Source organism: Amblyomma mixtum, chromosome 2 (assembly GCF_055824585.1).
Source record: "Amblyomma mixtum isolate Tamu chromosome 2, ASM5582458v1, whole genome shotgun sequence".
NCBI classification, from domain to species: domain Eukaryota; kingdom Metazoa; phylum Arthropoda; class Arachnida; order Ixodida; family Ixodidae; genus Amblyomma; species Amblyomma mixtum.
The window spans coordinates 318,472,224-318,490,662 of record NC_143013.1 but is presented as its reverse complement, the minus strand read 5'-3'; the positions used below and the strand labels follow the sequence as shown (position 1 = coordinate 318,490,662).

At 45.0% G+C, this 18,439-nt stretch overlaps 1 protein-coding gene across 2 annotated transcripts; it reads left to right on the top strand.

Moving 5' to 3' along the window:
* Positions 1-3,725: 3,725 nt before the first annotated feature.
* On the top strand, positions 3,726-17,759 carry Elp5 (Elongator complex protein 5). 2 transcript variants are annotated; one of them, XM_089575215.1, is made up of 8 exons: positions 3,726-3,857; positions 3,955-4,015; positions 4,446-4,526; positions 5,742-5,923; positions 7,755-7,924; positions 10,459-10,539; positions 13,498-13,595; positions 17,598-17,759. In XM_089575215.1, the coding sequence occupies exons 1-8, from the start codon at positions 3,803-3,805 to the stop codon at positions 17,695-17,697; spliced, it is 828 nt and encodes a 275-aa protein (XP_089431341.1). In that variant the 5' UTR covers positions 3,726-3,802; the 3' UTR covers positions 17,698-17,759. The 2 variants fall into 2 exon arrangements, with proteins under 2 accessions (XP_089431341.1, XP_089431339.1); XM_089575213.1 differs by having other exon boundaries at positions 17,595-17,759.
* Positions 17,760-18,439: the final 680 nt, after the last annotated feature.

Here is an 18,439-nt window from a genome sequence, read left to right as displayed (position 1 = left end):
GCGTTTGAACCTGGATTGCTGTTGTCGTCCTCAAGGTGCAAATGGCGGACTTGCGCCTTGCCAGGCACGCCAGTAACCCTGACAATTGTTAAAATTCAATTCAAACTCATAAGGATTCTTTTTCTTTGGAGGCCCGATTTCAATTCAAAAATCCTCGAAGAAGGCCCAACGGAAAAATTTTTCGAATCGATCATATCTCTGTCGCGGACCTACCATTACCGTTGAGTTAACTTGCCTTAACTGCAGCCGCGTTTACCGCCGATACCAGGATCGCTGCAATCGTTTCGACCGTGGCGGCACCCTCGGTGAGGAAGCGCGACTTGCAAGTTGCAACATGCCACAGCTACAGTGAGTTCACTGTACGTACAGCTACCACAGCCTTGGCGGAGATTATACTAGGCACTATAGCTACAGAGGCTAGAAGGTTCTATAGCGGAGCCGTACTAATGGATTGGATTGGACTGGCCGCGAACTGACGTTTATGATGATGATGATAGCAGAATGCGCGGGAGTTTTGATATTTGCGAATGGTTTAAATGACAAGTTTAGCTAACAAAACGGTGGACATGTCGCACAACTCCACTAATTTGTAGAAGTTTTCTAAATATAAAACTAGTCATTGAGTTGCTGCAAAATTCTGCAACACCTGCTTCTCCCCTTAAATAAATTTAGCTCGTTGGCGGCTCTTGTACTGCAGGTAGGAGTGGAATCGCACCAATTTACAAACATCTTCGCGTTAAACCCTCCAACTGATGCAAATAATTTCCTGAAAGAAGATTTGCGGAATAAGTCTTTCGCGGTTACAAAAGCAAACCGCATAGTATACACAGTATACATACATGAAAGGCGCTAATTTTCTGTGGAAAAAAACGTCCATATTCATGGCCTTGGAAAATACTCGGCCTTACATTCTTCGAACGTACACCTTGTCTCTCATGCGGATATACAAAAGTGGACACGGTCCGTACCTTCGACGGACGCACTGAAAAGGATATCCGAAGCAGAATTGCGTTTCTATGTCCGAAGGACGTCCGATCTCGGCTCAGGACGTTAGGATCTAGCTCGGACGTACGACAGATATCTGTGGTTGCTTGGGACAAAACACGCGTTTAGCCTACTCGACTGTATACGGCGTCTCTTTCTCTCTTTAACTTCGCCCTGAAGGCGGAAAGAAGTTTTTTTTCTTTACCCTCCACTACGACACATCTTTCTCCTTTCCTTCTTTCACTTCCTCCTTTACGGCGCGGTTGAGGTGTCCACCGAGAGCTGAGACAGCTGCGTCGGCTTTTTTTCCCCTGAAAATCCAATTGACTCGTCATGCCGGCAGCAACGTAGGGATTTTTGTGACCCGCTCCTTTTGTGACCCGTGCGTAAGACTGCGTGACCTAGCTGCGTGATCAAATGTTGTGGCGATATACTTTGGCGCTAAACGGGCTGAATCGCCATGCTTGAAAGTGGCTGAGGGCCCTTTTACGGCCTCTTGCGCGTTTGGCTTCTTTAAGGCCTAGATATATGTATTATTTTTCGCCTTTATTTCTCTTGTTTTGCAGAACCGGAGAGTTGACTTCCTGGAGTGCGTTGTAAGTATGATGCACAGAATGCTATTTATATCTGAGCGGGCAATGCAGCGGTTATACAGCAGACAATCCACGCAGAGGCGGATTTATGGATAACGCTTGGAGGGGTAGTGGTTGGAGAAAAAGGTCGGTTAAGAAGTCGTCAGTAATTAAGTTATTCAATAGAAGACGATTCTTGCTGAGACGATTCTTTATGAGGGAGAGAGGCGCCCCCTTAAATCTGGCTGGCTCTGTGCGTGCTGTACGCCCGACAGGAAGTAGTACCTGCACTCATATAGCTATTAAGTTTTCTCGAAGAATGGTAGCCAGTGCAAGTTCTCTCATTGCCAGCGTGGCGTTCATGGGATGCAGCTGCACTCAGAGTACAGAAATATAGCCACAGGAGACATCGAGTGGACCTGCTATGCGGAAAATCCCAGATGGCACGTCCACGGGATGTTCACAGGGGGTACGCTGCGGTACTAGAAAGTGGCGATTTTTAAGTACATTGCTTCAGTTGCTTACGAAGCGTGATATGCTGTCGTTTCAAAGACTCTCCCTCCAGTTCTGTCGGTAAAGGTTACACTAGTAATGCAGCTACAAGTGCGAATATATGGGTCACTGTTGGAGGGGTTGTTTATGGTGGCAGGGCGGGCAAGTGCTCTTATTTGCACCGTGCATTTTTTTACTTCGGTTTTTCCACGCAATGTTTCTGCTTTGAGGGGGGGCGGGTTCGCTTTCTGCCCGCCCTTTGAATTCGCCCCTGCACTAAGCGTTGCTAGCGCACTATTTAGCTGTGTATGTATAATACATCCTCACAATACCGCTCCGTCACCGCTGTTTCTTAGTCACTCATTAGCCTACTCCAACTGCAATGGTGCCGTCATCCACACCATTCGCATTGGTCTCGGCCTGCCTAACTGTACATACACGCCTCAGGCTAACTTTCGCCTTTCCACGTTCCGCATCCTTAAAGGAGTGGAGACACCAAATTTTGAGGCTATAAAAAGCCTGCTATGGGATTCCTCTGTACGCAAGGGCACTCAAAGCCAGGTGTTGCACACAGCAAACGTTTAACTTGCTTCCAAAGATTACCTAAATGCTCACCAAAGTTTTAGTGACGCCATACCAAAATACAGTGACGTACGATGAGCCAACGTTCATGGAACTAAACTTTCCATTAACGTTGCGATGAGCGGGGCACAGCCGCAGCCATGAGGCACGAGTGATGAGCCACGTGAGCGCAGTTGACGCACCATCACGCAACTTCATTTGCTGCGAACCGCCACTCGCTCGGTTAGTTTTTGTGAACGTATTGCCGAACCAGCCATGCTTACTGGAATTTTGCAAAGTGCTTCGCATCCTCACGCGAACCCACGCAAGGCCCACATCATTGTGGGCCCACGTGACCAGGCAAAGTAGTTGAGCTTCCTAGAAAGTGACGTCACTGTCCAGCTCGTCGTTCTTAGACCGAAAATCGTTCACCTAAAAATGCGATATTAAATTATTCACTGCGAATATATGAATCTTCGAGTGTGTATCATTATTCCTAGAGCAATAAGAGACGTTTGAAACAAATAACGCGTCAACATCAAATTTGGTGTCTCCACCCCTTTAACTGCAATATCTGTTTATGTCCACTTCCGTACCAAATAAAAAAGAGCTGCATAGCATTCCGCTACCGCATACAGATTGATGCGGGCGCACCTTGGCTCATTGGTGTCATCTCCGCATACTCATTGGCGTGCCAGGTTATGCTAGGGCAGCTAGGGTCCCTAGTTATGCTAAGCGAAAACAGTCTAAAAGCACGTCAGGGTGCTGACTCTTAAGTTAGAACAGAAGCTTACGCGGTTGGTATGCCATTCAGATAAACAGCACGTTTAGCTGTTGTTTGGAGCCATATATTTATCTATTTCCGCGGTCCAGACGATTAAAATTTAGTTGAAAATCAGCTCGAGTTCGTGTTTCTTCCTTTCGTCCCCGCCTCAGTTTCGTCCCTGCCTCAAAAAAAAAAAAAACTTTGACAAGGCCATTCTCAATAAAACGAGAATACATAAGTTTTTTCGACCATTTTAGCAAACAATGACGGTATTTTGTTACGTACGGCACAGCAAGTTTCTTTACGTGGTTATGTACGGCGACTTTTAGGTTTAGTGCTCCCTACATTGAGCAAAATGGCGCTCTCCATGGAAATTTGTTGTTGAAGTCGTTTTCTGCTTCGTAGTTTAAATATTTCTCTGCTGATAATGTTGCAAAACCTGCTTTCCCTGCGAGACAGCTCAGGGCTGGTACTAGTGAACGGTATTGTGCCAGTGGACAATCACTACTTGCTGTCACTAAGATTCATGCCAGAAAAATAACTGAAAGTAACTGTACCTTGTCCTTTGCTTCTCGACAGACACATTGGAACTGCGGGCTCGTTTGATCCTGGACTGTTTTACGAACACCTGGGCAAACAGGTCAGCTCGAGGTATTCTTTCGGGTCTCTTGTAGACGTGTTTACTGTAAAATGCTCGTTTTTCATATGGGCTTCAATCCCCTTACCGAGTATACTGTCGTGCAGTTCGCGCTCTCTTATATTTCTAATTACTGATAGTCACGACTTCCGCTTTAGCAAGCATGGAGCGTGGGCTCGCACTTTTATCTGCGTATCACTACGCAGATGATCTTCGACAGCTGTGTCTGACACGGCTTTTTCGTGCTGAGTTTGTTTGACTTTGTGGTGCATCGGTCGGCTAGTTGATCTCTGAGAACTTCGTTAATGGTTGTTTATTCCTTCAGTGCGTAGCGATTACCAATAAAAGGGAAGGAGACGCAGAGCGAAACTTATTTTTACCCGAATCATAACAGAGTGTGACGTCACTGAACCCTTTGCGGCTGCTCTTTCAGAGGGAGCAGCGTGCACATCTTAAGCTATGACAGGGGAAAAGACGCCTTCCAAAAGTGCTTCCCAGCAAACGCAGTTGACAGGTATGTGTGTGTGTGTGTTTTTGCACTACCTGAACATTTTCATATAACGTGCTTCCATTTTTGCATTGTACTCGGCTTTTAACTAGCGTTACATACTTCATAACATTTTATTTTCAGATGCTTAATATATGGCAGAGGAGAACGAAAATTATCCTTCAGTCTGAGTTGATTAGAGCGGCTTTTAGAGGCTAAAGTGCTAACGTTTTCTCTGTGGAGACTGTTGCTACAACTGATTTCGGTACCTCATGTTAATTTTTATGTATTATGGCATATTTGTGTTGAATTCCTTTCATGATGGTACTGTAGCTAGTAAATTCATTTTTTTTTTTCATGCACTTCTTTGCACATTTAGCATTCATTGCTTTGTATATGTGTCTGAAGCATGTTAAAGCCTACATGAGTAGGTAGTTCCTCGCAGGACTGCTGCATGTACTCCGCATACTGGGTCTACATTGGGAGTGCATAGTCGTGTACGTAATTCCTGGATAAATTAGAGCTGAAGCTGTGTTTACAGCGCACTGACTTGTGCATTTTGCTTAACCAGCAAAATGTATTGTTTACTGATTTGCCTATTGCCTGAATTGCCTATTTCAGGTGGGATTAGCTTCTTGTATTGATGCATGTGTCTGCGAAGCAAGCAAACAACAAGCAGGCAGTGAGGTGCTAGTGAAAACGTTGCGTCATGCTTCTTGAACCTTTCTTGTCAAAAAGTCTGCAGCTTCCACAGTTGCACAGGGCAGCTTTCAGCTGGAATACATGGTACAGATAAGTGTAATAATGTACCAGTTTCATGCACCCTACACCACAATGTTCGGTGTAGTGTGGTGTATAAACTAGACTGAAGAAAATTAAGGTACAGTACAGTGGGAGTGCGCATGAGTCATCATCCGAAAAGCAAATGAAAATGCTGTTGGTAATGCTAAATTCATTTGGTACCACCAATTTCATAATGACTCCGGCTGCCAGCTTACTTTTTCGAGTGACCAAGTTCTTTGCACGCAGAGTCGTTCTGCTTGAGCCCAGGAATGCTAAAAAGTTTAACACTTAGTAGCGAGTCGAACGACTCGCTGGTAAGTGTTTAACTTTCTAGCATTCCTGGGCTCAAGCAACTTTATGGAGTATGCTCTGCCCATATATTGTGTTTCAAGTCATATTCATCATGGACGTGATGCAGAGAAAATGGTGGGAATAACGTGCACTCACAAACATTTTCAGAATCATCATTCATGATGCCTTTGGCACTCCAGACAAATATGCACCATCGACATGGGTGAAACACTTCAGCGAGCAGAAAGAGCCATTTGCATTAGTCATCGACTCACTTTCAACAGCCCTCATATATCACCAGTTTGAAGATGTCTACGTGAGCCTCCTGTGTCTCTTGCGGAAAGTTGAATGTGAGTTTGACCATTACCTTTTAGTCATTTGAATGTGCTTTTTAAACATTGCGACTTTTCAGGCAAAAATGAACAGGAAAAAGACGATACCCTAAATAACATGATAGCAGGACTTTTGAGTGGAAGAATTTTAATGTGTTCTCATTATCTTTTCGCTCAGCTCTAGCAAGTCAATGCTGCAATGCATTGAACCTTCTGTTTTAATGGGGCTGTACTTAGCGCGCATTAATGCACTTTAATGAATTTCAATTCAGTAACATGTTCAAGCCTTCAGAACTTCAACTGATAGCGATTTAGCTGCATTGTAGCATATATTTAGGGCCTTCATTTTTTGGCAGAACCCTGTTAAACCCGATTCTTGCACCCTGCATAGATTATTTAAAAACTGTGTTAAATTTCATTTCTACCTGAAGATGAGCCTTTTAAAGGACATAGTTTTCCAATACAAAAAGTTGGAGACCTTGTAGGAAAGTTAGCACACATCTCGTATGTATTCCAGGGGGGTATTTTCACTTAACTGATGATTTTAAACCTCTTTTATTGCTTTCTTTCATGACATGGCTTCATATGAGGATAAGCTCAAAATCATGTTTTAGAAATGAGAGGTTAAAATATGGGAGTTGGCCAGACGTATGGCATTATTGTACCCAAAAATACAAAATATTTCCTGCTGTGAGGCTGTGGTATACTTAAAATGGTCGTCATGATGTTGAATGTTTTTGTGGTGCGCGAACAAAGGCGGGCAGGTCTTGCATGGATGCCGAAATTCTGTGTGAGAGATGGTAACGCACCCAGTGAAATAACTGTAACAGGCAAAAAAAAAAAAGAAATCTGGTTTGGTAAAGTTATTTAGTGCAACCATTCATCCCGTATTGTTTATGAAAATAACGACAAAAAAATATGGCATTTCTTGTCGCGCACAAACATGAGTGCTTGTAGTAAACTGTCTTTTGCTGCAGAAAATTACCCAAAAGAACCTGAGTTATGGAACATTATCAAACTTTTTGCCAGTAACCGGATTTGTGCCCGAAATTGAGTTTAAAAAAATGTGGGCTGATTTTTTTACCCCCAGTTTCAGAAAAAAGAATCCCGAGAACAGGGGGCCTTCTATGTATTTAATTACAGCCTGGATAATTACCTCAGTGTCTTTTGCCACAATTTTTTCAATTTTGTATTCCTGTTAATAGTATTGATGTAGCAGTATTTAATCTGACCATGACATTACGTTGCTTGTGTTTATAGTCATGTTGCAGATCCAGAAATTAAATAAACAAAATAGCTGGAATTGTGCTAAAAAGTTTGTCTGGCATATGCTTTGTCATCTCTGTCATGGCATCTAAAAGAGTGACTTGTATTTGCACTCATTGCTAGTATTGGAGCTTATTCATTGCCCTTGACACCAGAAGTCTCCGTCGTCATTATCATCGCAAGATCACGTGTTACTACGCCTCTCACGCAGCAGTGCTCATTCGTTCTCCACAAAAGATATTAGTTTCTTGTAGCGTCCCTCTCGGCTCCACACTCACGCCACACTCACACTCCAGATGCTCACGCAGCAGCAGGCGGACCGTGACGTCCACCACAGCTAGTATTCAACGTGCTGTTTTAATGAATTGCTATTGTGTCATGCTAGACAAAGACTAGTTGCCTCATGTGCCTTCAAATGTTATTTATAAATGTGGATGCAGTCAGAAGGCCATTCATTACATGTGCATCCTTAGCCATGGTAGAAGATACCTTCCACGGTCCATTCTTTCTTTGGGATGAAGTTGTGCGTGGCAGTGGAAGCATGTTTGTAGAAAGCAAGTTATTGCATTGATTTTCTCATCAGCTCTGCAGCTGGTCATGGCTCTGCTTCATACTGATGTACACGAGGAACACCAAGTGTCAAAACTGCGCTACCTGGCCAATACTACCCTGACAGTGTACGCGCATGAAAATGAAAAAATGGCTGGCTGCAAGATTGTTCACAGAAAGCCAAGTGGACGCGTGCTCAGGGAGGTAAGTGACCCCTGTGTTCATCATTACTAAAACCCCTAACTTTCTGAGGCAGAAAATTTTAAATTCCCCAAATGGAAAACAAAAAATATGTGCTATTCTGCAGAAGACATTAAATGATGCTGAAGATAATAGAATACAGAGTGAATTTTTAAGGCTTGCGTAGTACCCATAAAAGATGGCGTCCTCATGCAACCTGGCAGATGGCGGTTAAATTAGTGATTGGTCGCACGAGGTTGCTTGGGAAGAACAACCTGGGTTGCACAAACCCCACAGGTGGCAGCACTTGCCATTCCAGGGCACTGGCGCAGCACTGCACCAGGAGTGGTATGAAGGCAAGGTGAGAATGACCTCATGCTGACGGTCGTCACATCTGAACGCAACCTGATGAGACAGCTGGTGGGAGAGGGAGGCGTGGGTTGTGGTAAGGTGGTGGTTGCCTTCACGAAGTTAACGCGCAGATCAGAAGGGATGCGGTGGTGTCGTGGCGGCGGCTAACCACGTAGAGGTAGAATTGCCAGCTGCATGGCATCGGATTACATCATGCCGCACCATGCGGTGGCTAAGTTCGCAAAGTGAGTGTGCGGGCTTACACCTTCGCACACGTAAGCAGTCTTACGTTGCAGAAGAACTTGCTTTGGGGCTAGTTTGTTCATGATTGTAGTTCAGAATGGCGCAAAAGACACACACACAGGAAAAAAGGGGATGACACAAAGAGCGCCTACTACCAACTGAATTTATTTCAGAAACACCCTCTTTTATAAGGCAAGACATATCAACCACGAACCGGAAGCAGAAAAAACACATATTCATGGTTTGAATTCATATTTCGAAACACCATCGGCAGAAAAGAAAACCACAAGAACAAAAAACAGAAACTAGAACTACACGTGCCCGTCCAAGAAACCCAGCTCCTGGCGGCATAGTTTAATCGATGAAGTGCTAATGCACGTGGACCCAGCTTTCTGTATATGGTATGCTTCTATAATCTCTCTTTCAAATCGCTCCTTGCCTCTGCCGATAAACGTTGCCTGTTCCAGCATCGGTCTGCAATCTCTGCACTCCCTACAGTGATCCGGCAGGTTGCCCCTGTCATTGTTTTTAATTGTTCTTCTGTGCTCGCTAGCTCTCTCGTTGAAACACTGGCCAGTCTGGCCAATGTAGGCGGATCCACAGCTGAGCGGTATGCGATACACGACTTCGGACTTGCATTCGGTGAACCGTATCTGATGTTTGATAGCGCATCTTCGGGGTCCATGATCTTCGGGGTCCATGAAGTTTGCTCCATGATGAACAGACGACCCCGAAGATGCGCTATCAAACATCAGATACGGTTCACCGAATGCAAGTCCGAAGTCGTGTATCGCATACCGCTCAGCTGTGGATCCGCCTACATTGGCCAGACTGGCCGGTGTTTCAACGAGAGAGCTAGCGAGCACAGAAGAACAATTAAAAACAATGACAGGGGCAACCTGCCGGATCACTGTAGGGAGTGCAGAGATTGCGGACCGATGCTGGAACAGGCAACGTTTATCGGCAGAGGCAAGGAGCGATTTGAAAGAGAGATTATAGAAGCATACCATATACAGAAAGCTGGGTCCACGTGCATTAGCACTTCATCGATTAAACTATGCCGCCAGGAGCTGGGTTTCTTGGACGGGCACGTGTAGTTCTAGTTTCTGTTTTTTGTTCTTGTGGTTTTCTTTTCTGCCGATGGTGTTTCGAAATATGAATTCAAACCATGAATATGTGTTTTTTCTGCTTCCGGTTCGTGGTTGATATGTCTTGCCTTATAAAAGAGGGTGTTTCTGAAATAAATTCAGTTGGTAGTAGGCGCTCTTTGTGTCATCCCCTTTTTTTTTGTGTGTGTGTCTTTTGCGCCATTCTGAACTACAAGCAGTCTTAAGTGTCTCTGTCGACTTTTCTTTTTATTTTTAGTCTTTTCACGGTAGCTAAAGTGACCTTCACCACTAGGCTTGAGGGTCATGAGATGAAGCTAGCTTTTTACCAACCTTTGGACAAAGCGTCATGTGCAAGTTCTTAAAAGCATCTCTTTGTATGACACTGTCTGCCTACTGTTGTTGGTCCTGCTGTCCTTCAAAATACTCTTGCTCAGTTGCTTCTGTGTAGTGGCTTAGTGTCTGGTGTGTTGGGCCTTTAAGCAGGACTCTGTTTTAATTTAGGCCGCATTGCCTTATTTCAAAGAAGGTGAGATGAAAAGGCATCCATGTATACTATATAAAGATTTTGCTGCCCGTAATGACCCCCAGGGGTTTTAAACTAATCTGCAGCCCTCCAGTATGGTGTTGCTCTGGCATCGATTAACTGAAAGGTAGACATTTCGCTTGTTGTTCAGAGCATCATAGACCTTATGCTGAGTTGAACATAGTTCACTTCTGGTTCAGATCCCCATGTAGTGTGGGGCAAGTTGTGTATTATATAGTAGGAAAACATTGTTGTACGGTGTGCAGGTTGTTGTAATACTCATGGCAAAATTCATGTCTAATTTCCTTCTTTCTTTTTTTTTTTAATGAAAGGACGAAGAGTTTGTTCTCACAGTGGACCTGTTGATTACTGACATTAAAAAGGTAGTCCACAAGAAGGAAGAAAAGCCTGTGGTGAGTACAGAAGCACTTACTGCTTTATTCTGAACCATCGTTATGCTTCATTATATGCTTCATTATGGCAGGCATGTTTGTGAGAGAACACAGTCATGAAAGCTATGAGGTATGTACGGAATGTAAAGATACAAAGGCCAGCACAGCTGTAGAAAAATTTTACTCCGCAAATATTGAACTGCAAAGTAATCATTCTGCATTTCTTCATTTTTCCACATATTTGCCGCCATTATCTAAACAATTGTTTAGCTTAGGAATCAGCTTTTGCATTCTGTGGTCATAGAAGTCTCCCACCTGCCATTTAAACTATGTCATGACTCTTCTTGTGAATTTCGTTAAGACATTTTGGTAGGCTAGTTGGTTACGGAGCATCATGAAGTTAACAGCGCAATCTGAGACACACACACAGAGGATGAAGAATGAGAATGAGCACAGTGCTAACTATCAACTGAAGGATTTATTTCTTTGACACTGGGTATAAATACACAGATGACGCGAAAATGACGCTATTAATTTGATCTTAATGCTGTCACTTAAATGGAATTTGATGTACTATCTGCGGACATAGCTGTGTACATTTGTATCAGTGTCTGTCCGCTCTGTTTTGTATGCTACTATCTAGCATATATATTAAAGCATACCCCATTATAGCCGCCGCGGTGGCTCAGTGGCTATGGTGCTCGGCTGCTGGCCCGAAAGACGCGGGTTCGATCCCGGCCGCGGCGGCTGAATTTCTTTGGAGGAGAAATTCGAGGCCCGTGTACTGTGCGATGTCAGTGCACGTTAAAGAACCCCAGGTGGTCGAAATTTCCGGAGCCCTCCACTACGGCGTCTCTCATAGCCTTAGTCGTTTTGGGACGTTAAACCCGATAAACCAACCAACCAACCAACCATACCCCATTATAACTGCTATTTCTACTAAAGAAGCTCCACGCAATTTCACTCTCTTGAAACAAAGGAAGAAACTACGATGTGAAACTGTCTTGTTCATGGTACTAGCCAGTGCACTGTCATCCTTGTAATGTGAGACAATTCACTGATTGACCTTAGGGTCGTAGTATTTACTGTTTGGTTGAGATTCACAGAAGAGGCAAAGCGGCCGCTTTGAGTGGCGCACATTGAATTTGGTTAATGTGCTCCAGTCTCTTGGCCTTGGGAAGGCTGTATCCTTTTAGCATCTGGCCACTGGTAAACTTGCAGCTCATTCATTCAGTGCATCTCTGGTTACTGGAGTGAACGTAAAGCACAACAGACTGAAGCTCTTAACTACTGTGGCTTCATCACATCACTTTATTTTCCTTAAAGACCCGTAGTGGGGTGTTACCTGAGCTGTCATCTAAATTCATTCCATATTTCTAAGCACCTGGCCATCCAAAATATTCGTGGGAGCCGTGGAAGACTGCATCATGAACTGCGAGGACACGATAAGGGAAAACTTCTTTGCCAGAAGTGGCATCACAGTTTCTTATCAGTCCTTTATCAGTCTGCCACACAACTGCTTAGCTATTTAGGTTCTGAAAAGTGCATGAAAGGCAACTGTGCAGGTGACTGAAAACCTTAAAGGGACACTGAGGAGTGCACTATTTTTATAGTAAAATCCGATAGTTCGGCATGTCATGGCTTTGTTGCCACTTGGCCGGCAGCGAAAGATGCATTTATTTCTAAGAAATTTGGATTCGAAGTTGAAAAAGTTTTTCCCGCCGCTCTGATTCAAACTTGGGATTCTCCTGTGACGACACAGGACTAAGTGACGTGAAACATGACGTGCCCATGACGTACCGCAGACTCCGTGATTTCTGGCGGCCAGCAGTGCGGCCTAGCAGCAGCCGAAAAGAAAGCTACCGCTGGCCGCACGTTGAAGGCATCTATCGGCTATTGCGGCCGTCGCTATAGTCGCTTCGATTACGTTTGCACTGGCGTTTTGCCAGCGTTACGATGGATCTCGTTCTCGAAGACGTCAACGAAGTTCTCGCAAATAGACACCTTTAGCATACCGTGTACCTTGTTACCGCTAGCGGAATACCGGGAGCCTGCCTACCGCCGGAAAACAGGCGCTGATTGGTCCCGATGCTTTAGGAGCGCGTGTAGCTGCCAGGCACGTGGCGCCATCTGGCAACGTCAAGGACATTTGCGCATGCATTGGCTGCGCCTCAGGCATTTGTGGCTTCTCGTGTCCTAGAGTTGCTAGAACCATTGGTTCTAGCAACACTGCTTTGTCCTATGACGTCATCACGCTTGTACTTGCGAGTTTGGCCTGTGGCGGCGATACCTGTATTTTGGTTCTTGCTCTTTTCTACGTTACAAGAGCTTTGTTGTCAGTATGAGTGGCGTTTTTGTAATCAGGAGCTGGTATTCTGTCGATACAAGCCAACTTCAATTTCTCCTCAGTGTCCCTTTAACAGTCAGCTGGTGGTGCGTGAACAGCTACATATCTTGTTTTCTTTGCTGCAGTACCTAAGCATTTGTTGAGCTGGGGCAAGTGCACCAGATTAAAAAGAAACTTGTCTAAACAAAGCTGATTTGCTGTACTTATTGCAGTGTTTGCTGCAAGTATGTAGTTATTTTCCTGGTTTGCCAGTGAACAGACTTCGCTGTCTGTGCCTTTTACTGTACGTTGCAGTAAAGGGCACAATGATTACAGTGCCCTTCTAAAGCCGTTGCCCCTTATTGCATAGCTGGGAACATCTACCAGATAGTGTGGTTGGCATCTCTTGCGCTTGTGTTGTACTAGTCACTTTCCTCACTGGGAATAACTTTCCTACTGCCTCTTCAGTGCCAGGAGCAGATCAGGAGATGCAACCATTAGCTGTACTGCCACCATTTGAATGTCAAATGGCCAGGATAATTCTGAAAAGCACTGAGCATGCACAGGACCGCTTTTGTCTTTGTAGTGTTAAACATGAAGATTGTGCTGACATCCTTGTGATTCTGCCGACACTCTTTACACTTGTTCTCCAGGCTCAGCAAGTGGACCCTGCTGCCAACTTGACTTTCAGCTTACGGCTCAGTGACGAAGAGAAGGCTGCCAAGGAGAGCCTTGTGTTGCCATATATCAAGTGAGGGCTGCACTCACTTTTTCCTTGGGTGTCAGTGTGCTGCCGTTTCTTTGCATTCCGCACGCTGTGTGTTCAGAATATTTCTATCAAGCATTTCTCTCACTTTGAGCAAGGCTGAGTTTCGGTGTTGGTGTTATAGTATTCATTGTAGGCAAGTGCTTTACATTGCTGCTGCAGTCAGAGACAATGTGGATATTATTTAGATACTTACCCTCACAGCGTGCTATTATTGCAGAGGTGCACGCAGTACAAGTGGAAGTACTATGCATATAAAAACATGCCGATATGCCGTTTTCACAAAACGTGTGGATAGTGTAGTATGTACTGTGGCTCAAGAAAAGCAATATGTGATTATTGCAGCCACTGGATTTCCTAGGAAACGTTTGAGCTCGACTGCAGCCTCGTACAGGCTATACACAAATGCAAGGCCATAGCTGAAACTGAGTCTGCCACCAGATTTTGGTTTCTTTGCTTTGCAGCATGTGCTCATGTGGTCTGTATTTGACATCATTGAATTTGCCTGCATTTTGTGTTGACAACAGGCTTGTAGCTTTTTCTTGCCCCTGAAATTATGATGGTTGCAACTTAAAGGGCCACTCCGACATTTTCGCACTTCCACAAATTTTACTCAAAACTTTCAAGGTGAATTCTCTTCAGTTTTCTGGTCATTTTTGTCAAATTTCGCAGCCAGGTGACGTCGTCATGCATCGTGATTGAATTTTAAAACTTCCCATTTTGTGCCCTCAGTCGGGGCAATGTCTACGGGCAGCCTTGTGTGTGTCATGTCATAGTTTGGTACGCTCGTTGATATTTGCTCAGCATTTTCTGGAGGACAAAATTTCACGCTTGTTTCCGGTCACCTCCAACAAATAATGGCCCAAGCTGTCACTTATGCTCGCCAGTTTAGACAATCAAAGTGCGCACGATAAGTTCTGGAACAGTATTCGTTATGTCGGTTTGGCAGAAACCCAATTTCGGTGTCTGTTTCCTGCTGTGTTAGAATACTTCTAGTTGGTATTTTGAAAAACAGTTTTTCGTACCGGACAGAGGGGACTGTGAAGAATGTAATGTGATTATCAACTGAAAATGTTCAAAAAAACCATTGCAGTTGCCCTTTAATATGAGCGAGCAATGCACTAAAACACTTTTCCTTTATACTATATGATTAGGCCCATGGGTGAAAACAGCATGTGGCCACTTCATGGTCGTTCATTGTGTAGGAGTCTCTTGACGAGCACTTCATAACTTATAGCAAACAGATACAATGAATCTCGTGGATATTTACCTGGGCCATTAAGATATCTTGCTGCTTCAGGCTGTACCTGCTAAGGGTTTAAGATATATTTTACTACTATTGTAAACACTCACTAACTGCAGTCAGACCCAATAATAACGAATCCGGGTACAACAAATTATAGTTTATATCAGACACCCAAAGCTGTTTCATTGCTATTCATGTGAATTACACTTTCTAGAAAAAATTGCACATCGAATATACCGAACTTTGAGCGTACGTAATCGATCGGCACACAGGCCGCGCGTGCTCCTGGCAGCTGTGCTCAGTCACACCGCTGCGGAGGACCGGTTGAGGGAAAGGGGGTCCCTGTTTGCACTCTGCGCCTTCGTCCAGCCTTGTACTGCTGCCTTCCTATTCGACAGGCACCGCCAAGAGACCAATGCGTGCAAGCAGCTTTAGGAAAGGCAACTGGGCAGAAGTGGCATCGGGCGACAGGGGAAAGTCGCTTGCAGAAGCAATGTGACATTTCCAGGACCACGCGCTCCTGCTTTTTAGAACGAAAGCTCTACTATTTATTTATTGAGAGCATACTGCAGGCCCAGTGAAGGGCCCTGGCAGGAGGGGCACAATAAGCACAAAACAAAGAGTACAAGGCAAGACATCAACAAAAACAATTCAGTGAACGGCCTGTTCTAAGGCATCAATGTAAACTACTGACAGTGGTAGTAGCTGATTTCACTCAGTAATGGTGCAGGGAAAAAAATAAAATTTGAATAGGTTAGTTCTGGCAAAGTAAGGTTTTACTTGAGGTAAAACCTTACTTACTCGAGGTACAGCTCAGTTCCGCGCATTTGACTTGAAGCCCGACCAAGGTCAGACCAAGCGCACACCCCCAAGGCTAACAACAATGTATGACTATGTCTTGCTGCGCATAGCCATGATATGCCCATATGGTCATAGCTGGATGACCAGCAATCACGTGACTGATGACCAGTGGTCACTTGATCTTTGACCTTTAGAGCTGAGATTCGCATCGCCTGATGTGACGTCATTGCATGACGTAGCTATGATGCCACACCATTCTTCGCTATAAATACCGCCGGCTTTACTTTCACTTGTCTACTAGGTTCAGCCGGTATGAACCTCAGCCAATTTTTAGGCGCTGCTCAGCCCATTCCTAGCCAGTGCACCCAGGTGCGAACCCTGTCGTGGCGGCCGCGTTTAGGTGCAGGCAAAATGCAAAAGGTGCCCGTGCGCTGTGCAATGTCAGTGAACGTTAGATCCCCAGGTGGTCGAAATTGTTCCAGGGCCGTCCACTACCGCACCTCATTCTTTTACTCCCATCCTCCTCCCTTCCCTCACGGGCGACACAGTGATGAGGCAGCTGCTGCATCCTTTCCTTTCTGCAAAACTAATTTTCTTCTAAACTGTAGTGTGCGAGTCTGCTAGGAGGACGCCGGCGATCTTGGCAGCAAGGCAAATATAGCTGCCTTGGCAGTTCTGCCAAGCCCACTGTCACTGGCTGCGGCTCGCTCGGCGAACTTCGCAGCACGGCAAGACGGAGCGTTACCGAAAAATGCTTTGCTTTCGCATTACTGTTTCTAAGGTTCAAGCCTTACTTGCCACATTTAGCAAAAACCCGTCTCTGTGTGTTAACACTCGACTGTACCGATTAAAGATGGCGTCCTCATGCAACCTGGCAGGTGGCGGTTAAATTAATGATTGGGCGCGAGGTTGCTCGGGAAGAGCAAGCTGGATCGCATGAACCCCACCGGTAGAGTACCTGCCATCGGAGGGCAGTGGCGCACAGCTTAACCACTGCATCACTGCGCCAGGAGTGGTATGGGGACGCCCTGGAATTTATGAATGTAAAGTTGAGAATGACCTCATGCAGACAGTCGGCGCATCCGAATGCAACCTGATAAGGCAGCTGGTGGGGGAGGCGGTGAGGGCCGCAGTAGGGCGGCGACTGCCTTCACGAAGTTAGCGCACAGATAACAAGGGCAGCGGCTGCGGCGACTGCATTCACGAAGTGAATGGGCAGGCTTATGCCTTCTCACACGTAAGCAGTGCCTCTGCCCTTTTTCTTTGTTTTTATTACCTGTGCTTTCTTCGTGTTACGTGCCCTAGCTTTACTGTGGCTCTCACGATTCCGACCATCTACATGTCGCTGCCGATTCTGTACCTGCAGTTTTTCACACTCACCCAACAAATGTGTCATGTTGTCTAGATGATGAAGTGGCAGCAAGCCCGCTTTCCGACAAACTGAACAGTGTTATTAAAGATAATGCATGAGAATGACCGAACGCTGATGACTGTCGCGTCCGCAAACCGGTGTTTTCGCTCGGCTGTTCAGTCTTATGTATAACGAAGTTGGTAATCAAATTCGTTACAGGTGGGCTTGTTTACACCAAATTACTTCCTATATCGAACAAATTGTGGTGAATCATGCCGTTCGTTATAACCGGAGTTGATCTATAGTGTATCTTCATCTGGTTCTTGCAACGCTGATGGGATACTGCCCACGGACACTTAAAAGGATCTTTCTCTTTGTCCCAGCAAGTTATGCCCTGTGTAGCAATTTAATTTGATGTGAAAAGAAAAACATGAGGTTACAACTAGAACTTTTCACTTTAGTGACATAGTTTGCAGTGCGAAGTTAAAGCATATGTGCCAATTGCATTTCTGCTTTCATTAGCTGATTTGTGCTCTTTCCAGTTTTCTCAGAAATTTAACAAGCTATGGTTTCCTACATTTTCCAGAAGGTCATCTGCTGGCAGAGGCAAAGGAGAGATCACGTATGTCATGGAAAGAGAAGATGACTTTGATGAAGAGGACGATCCAGATGATGACTTGAACTTCTAAGTCGTGCTGCCTCACTGTGGCGATTTTCTGATGTAAATAATCAACAAAGATTTTATGCCTTGCATTGTGTTGGGCTCATTCTGTTGACTTCTTATGTTTCATGGGAAAAAATGAGTGTCACTAAAAATAAAGGGGACAAGCTTGCACATCAGTTCTTGCACATCACTGGGAGTGCCATTACAGTGCCTTTGCGTGCAGCGGAAGCCACTGTTCGCATTAGCGCGAAAGGACAGCATTTGGTCTTTCTGGTTTCTGTGGCTGTTGGCTTCTTTCATATTTATAACGAGCCCCTCAATCCCCTTCGCTTGTTTGCTTAATTGCTTAGCGAGGGCCTCGGTTCTGGCAGCCTTGACGCCATAGGGAAGCATAAGAGGGTTCTCACGCAGCTTCCACCCTCTCCGTTCGATGACGTTCTACGTCACACCTGCGGTAACACAGGACGTTCTACGTCCGCCGCTTATGAACGTGGGTGGCGCTGATGAACACTCTCAAGGTTAGATTACTTGTAAACATAAATACCCCCGAAAGCAGAAGATTTGACAGCCGTCGCCGTAGCTCAGAGGTAGAGCACCGGACGCGTAATTCGGAGGTCGTGGGTTCGGATCCCACCGGCGGCAGTGGTTGTTTTTTTCTTCTGCTTTTCTAATCAATTAGCTTTAAGCGATAACATATTCAGTAATATTCTAAAATTGATCAACACCACAAAGTAAATAAATTAAAAATCCCCTTTGCCCCTTGGTTT

Bases quoted from the DNA above. Each gene is read 5' to 3' on its own strand.
- Elp5 (XM_089575213.1), top strand. From the start codon at position 3,803: ATGTTGCAAAACCTGCTTTCCCTGCGAGACAGCTCAGGGCTGGTACTA. The intron at 4,527-5,741 runs GTATGTGTGTGT...AAACATTTTCAG, and splicing joins CCAGCAAACGCAGTTGACAG to AATCATCATTCATGATGCCT. The intron at 13,596-17,594 runs GTGAGGGCTGCA...TACATTTTCCAG, and splicing joins CTTGTGTTGCCATATATCAA to AAGGTCATCTGCTGGCAGAG.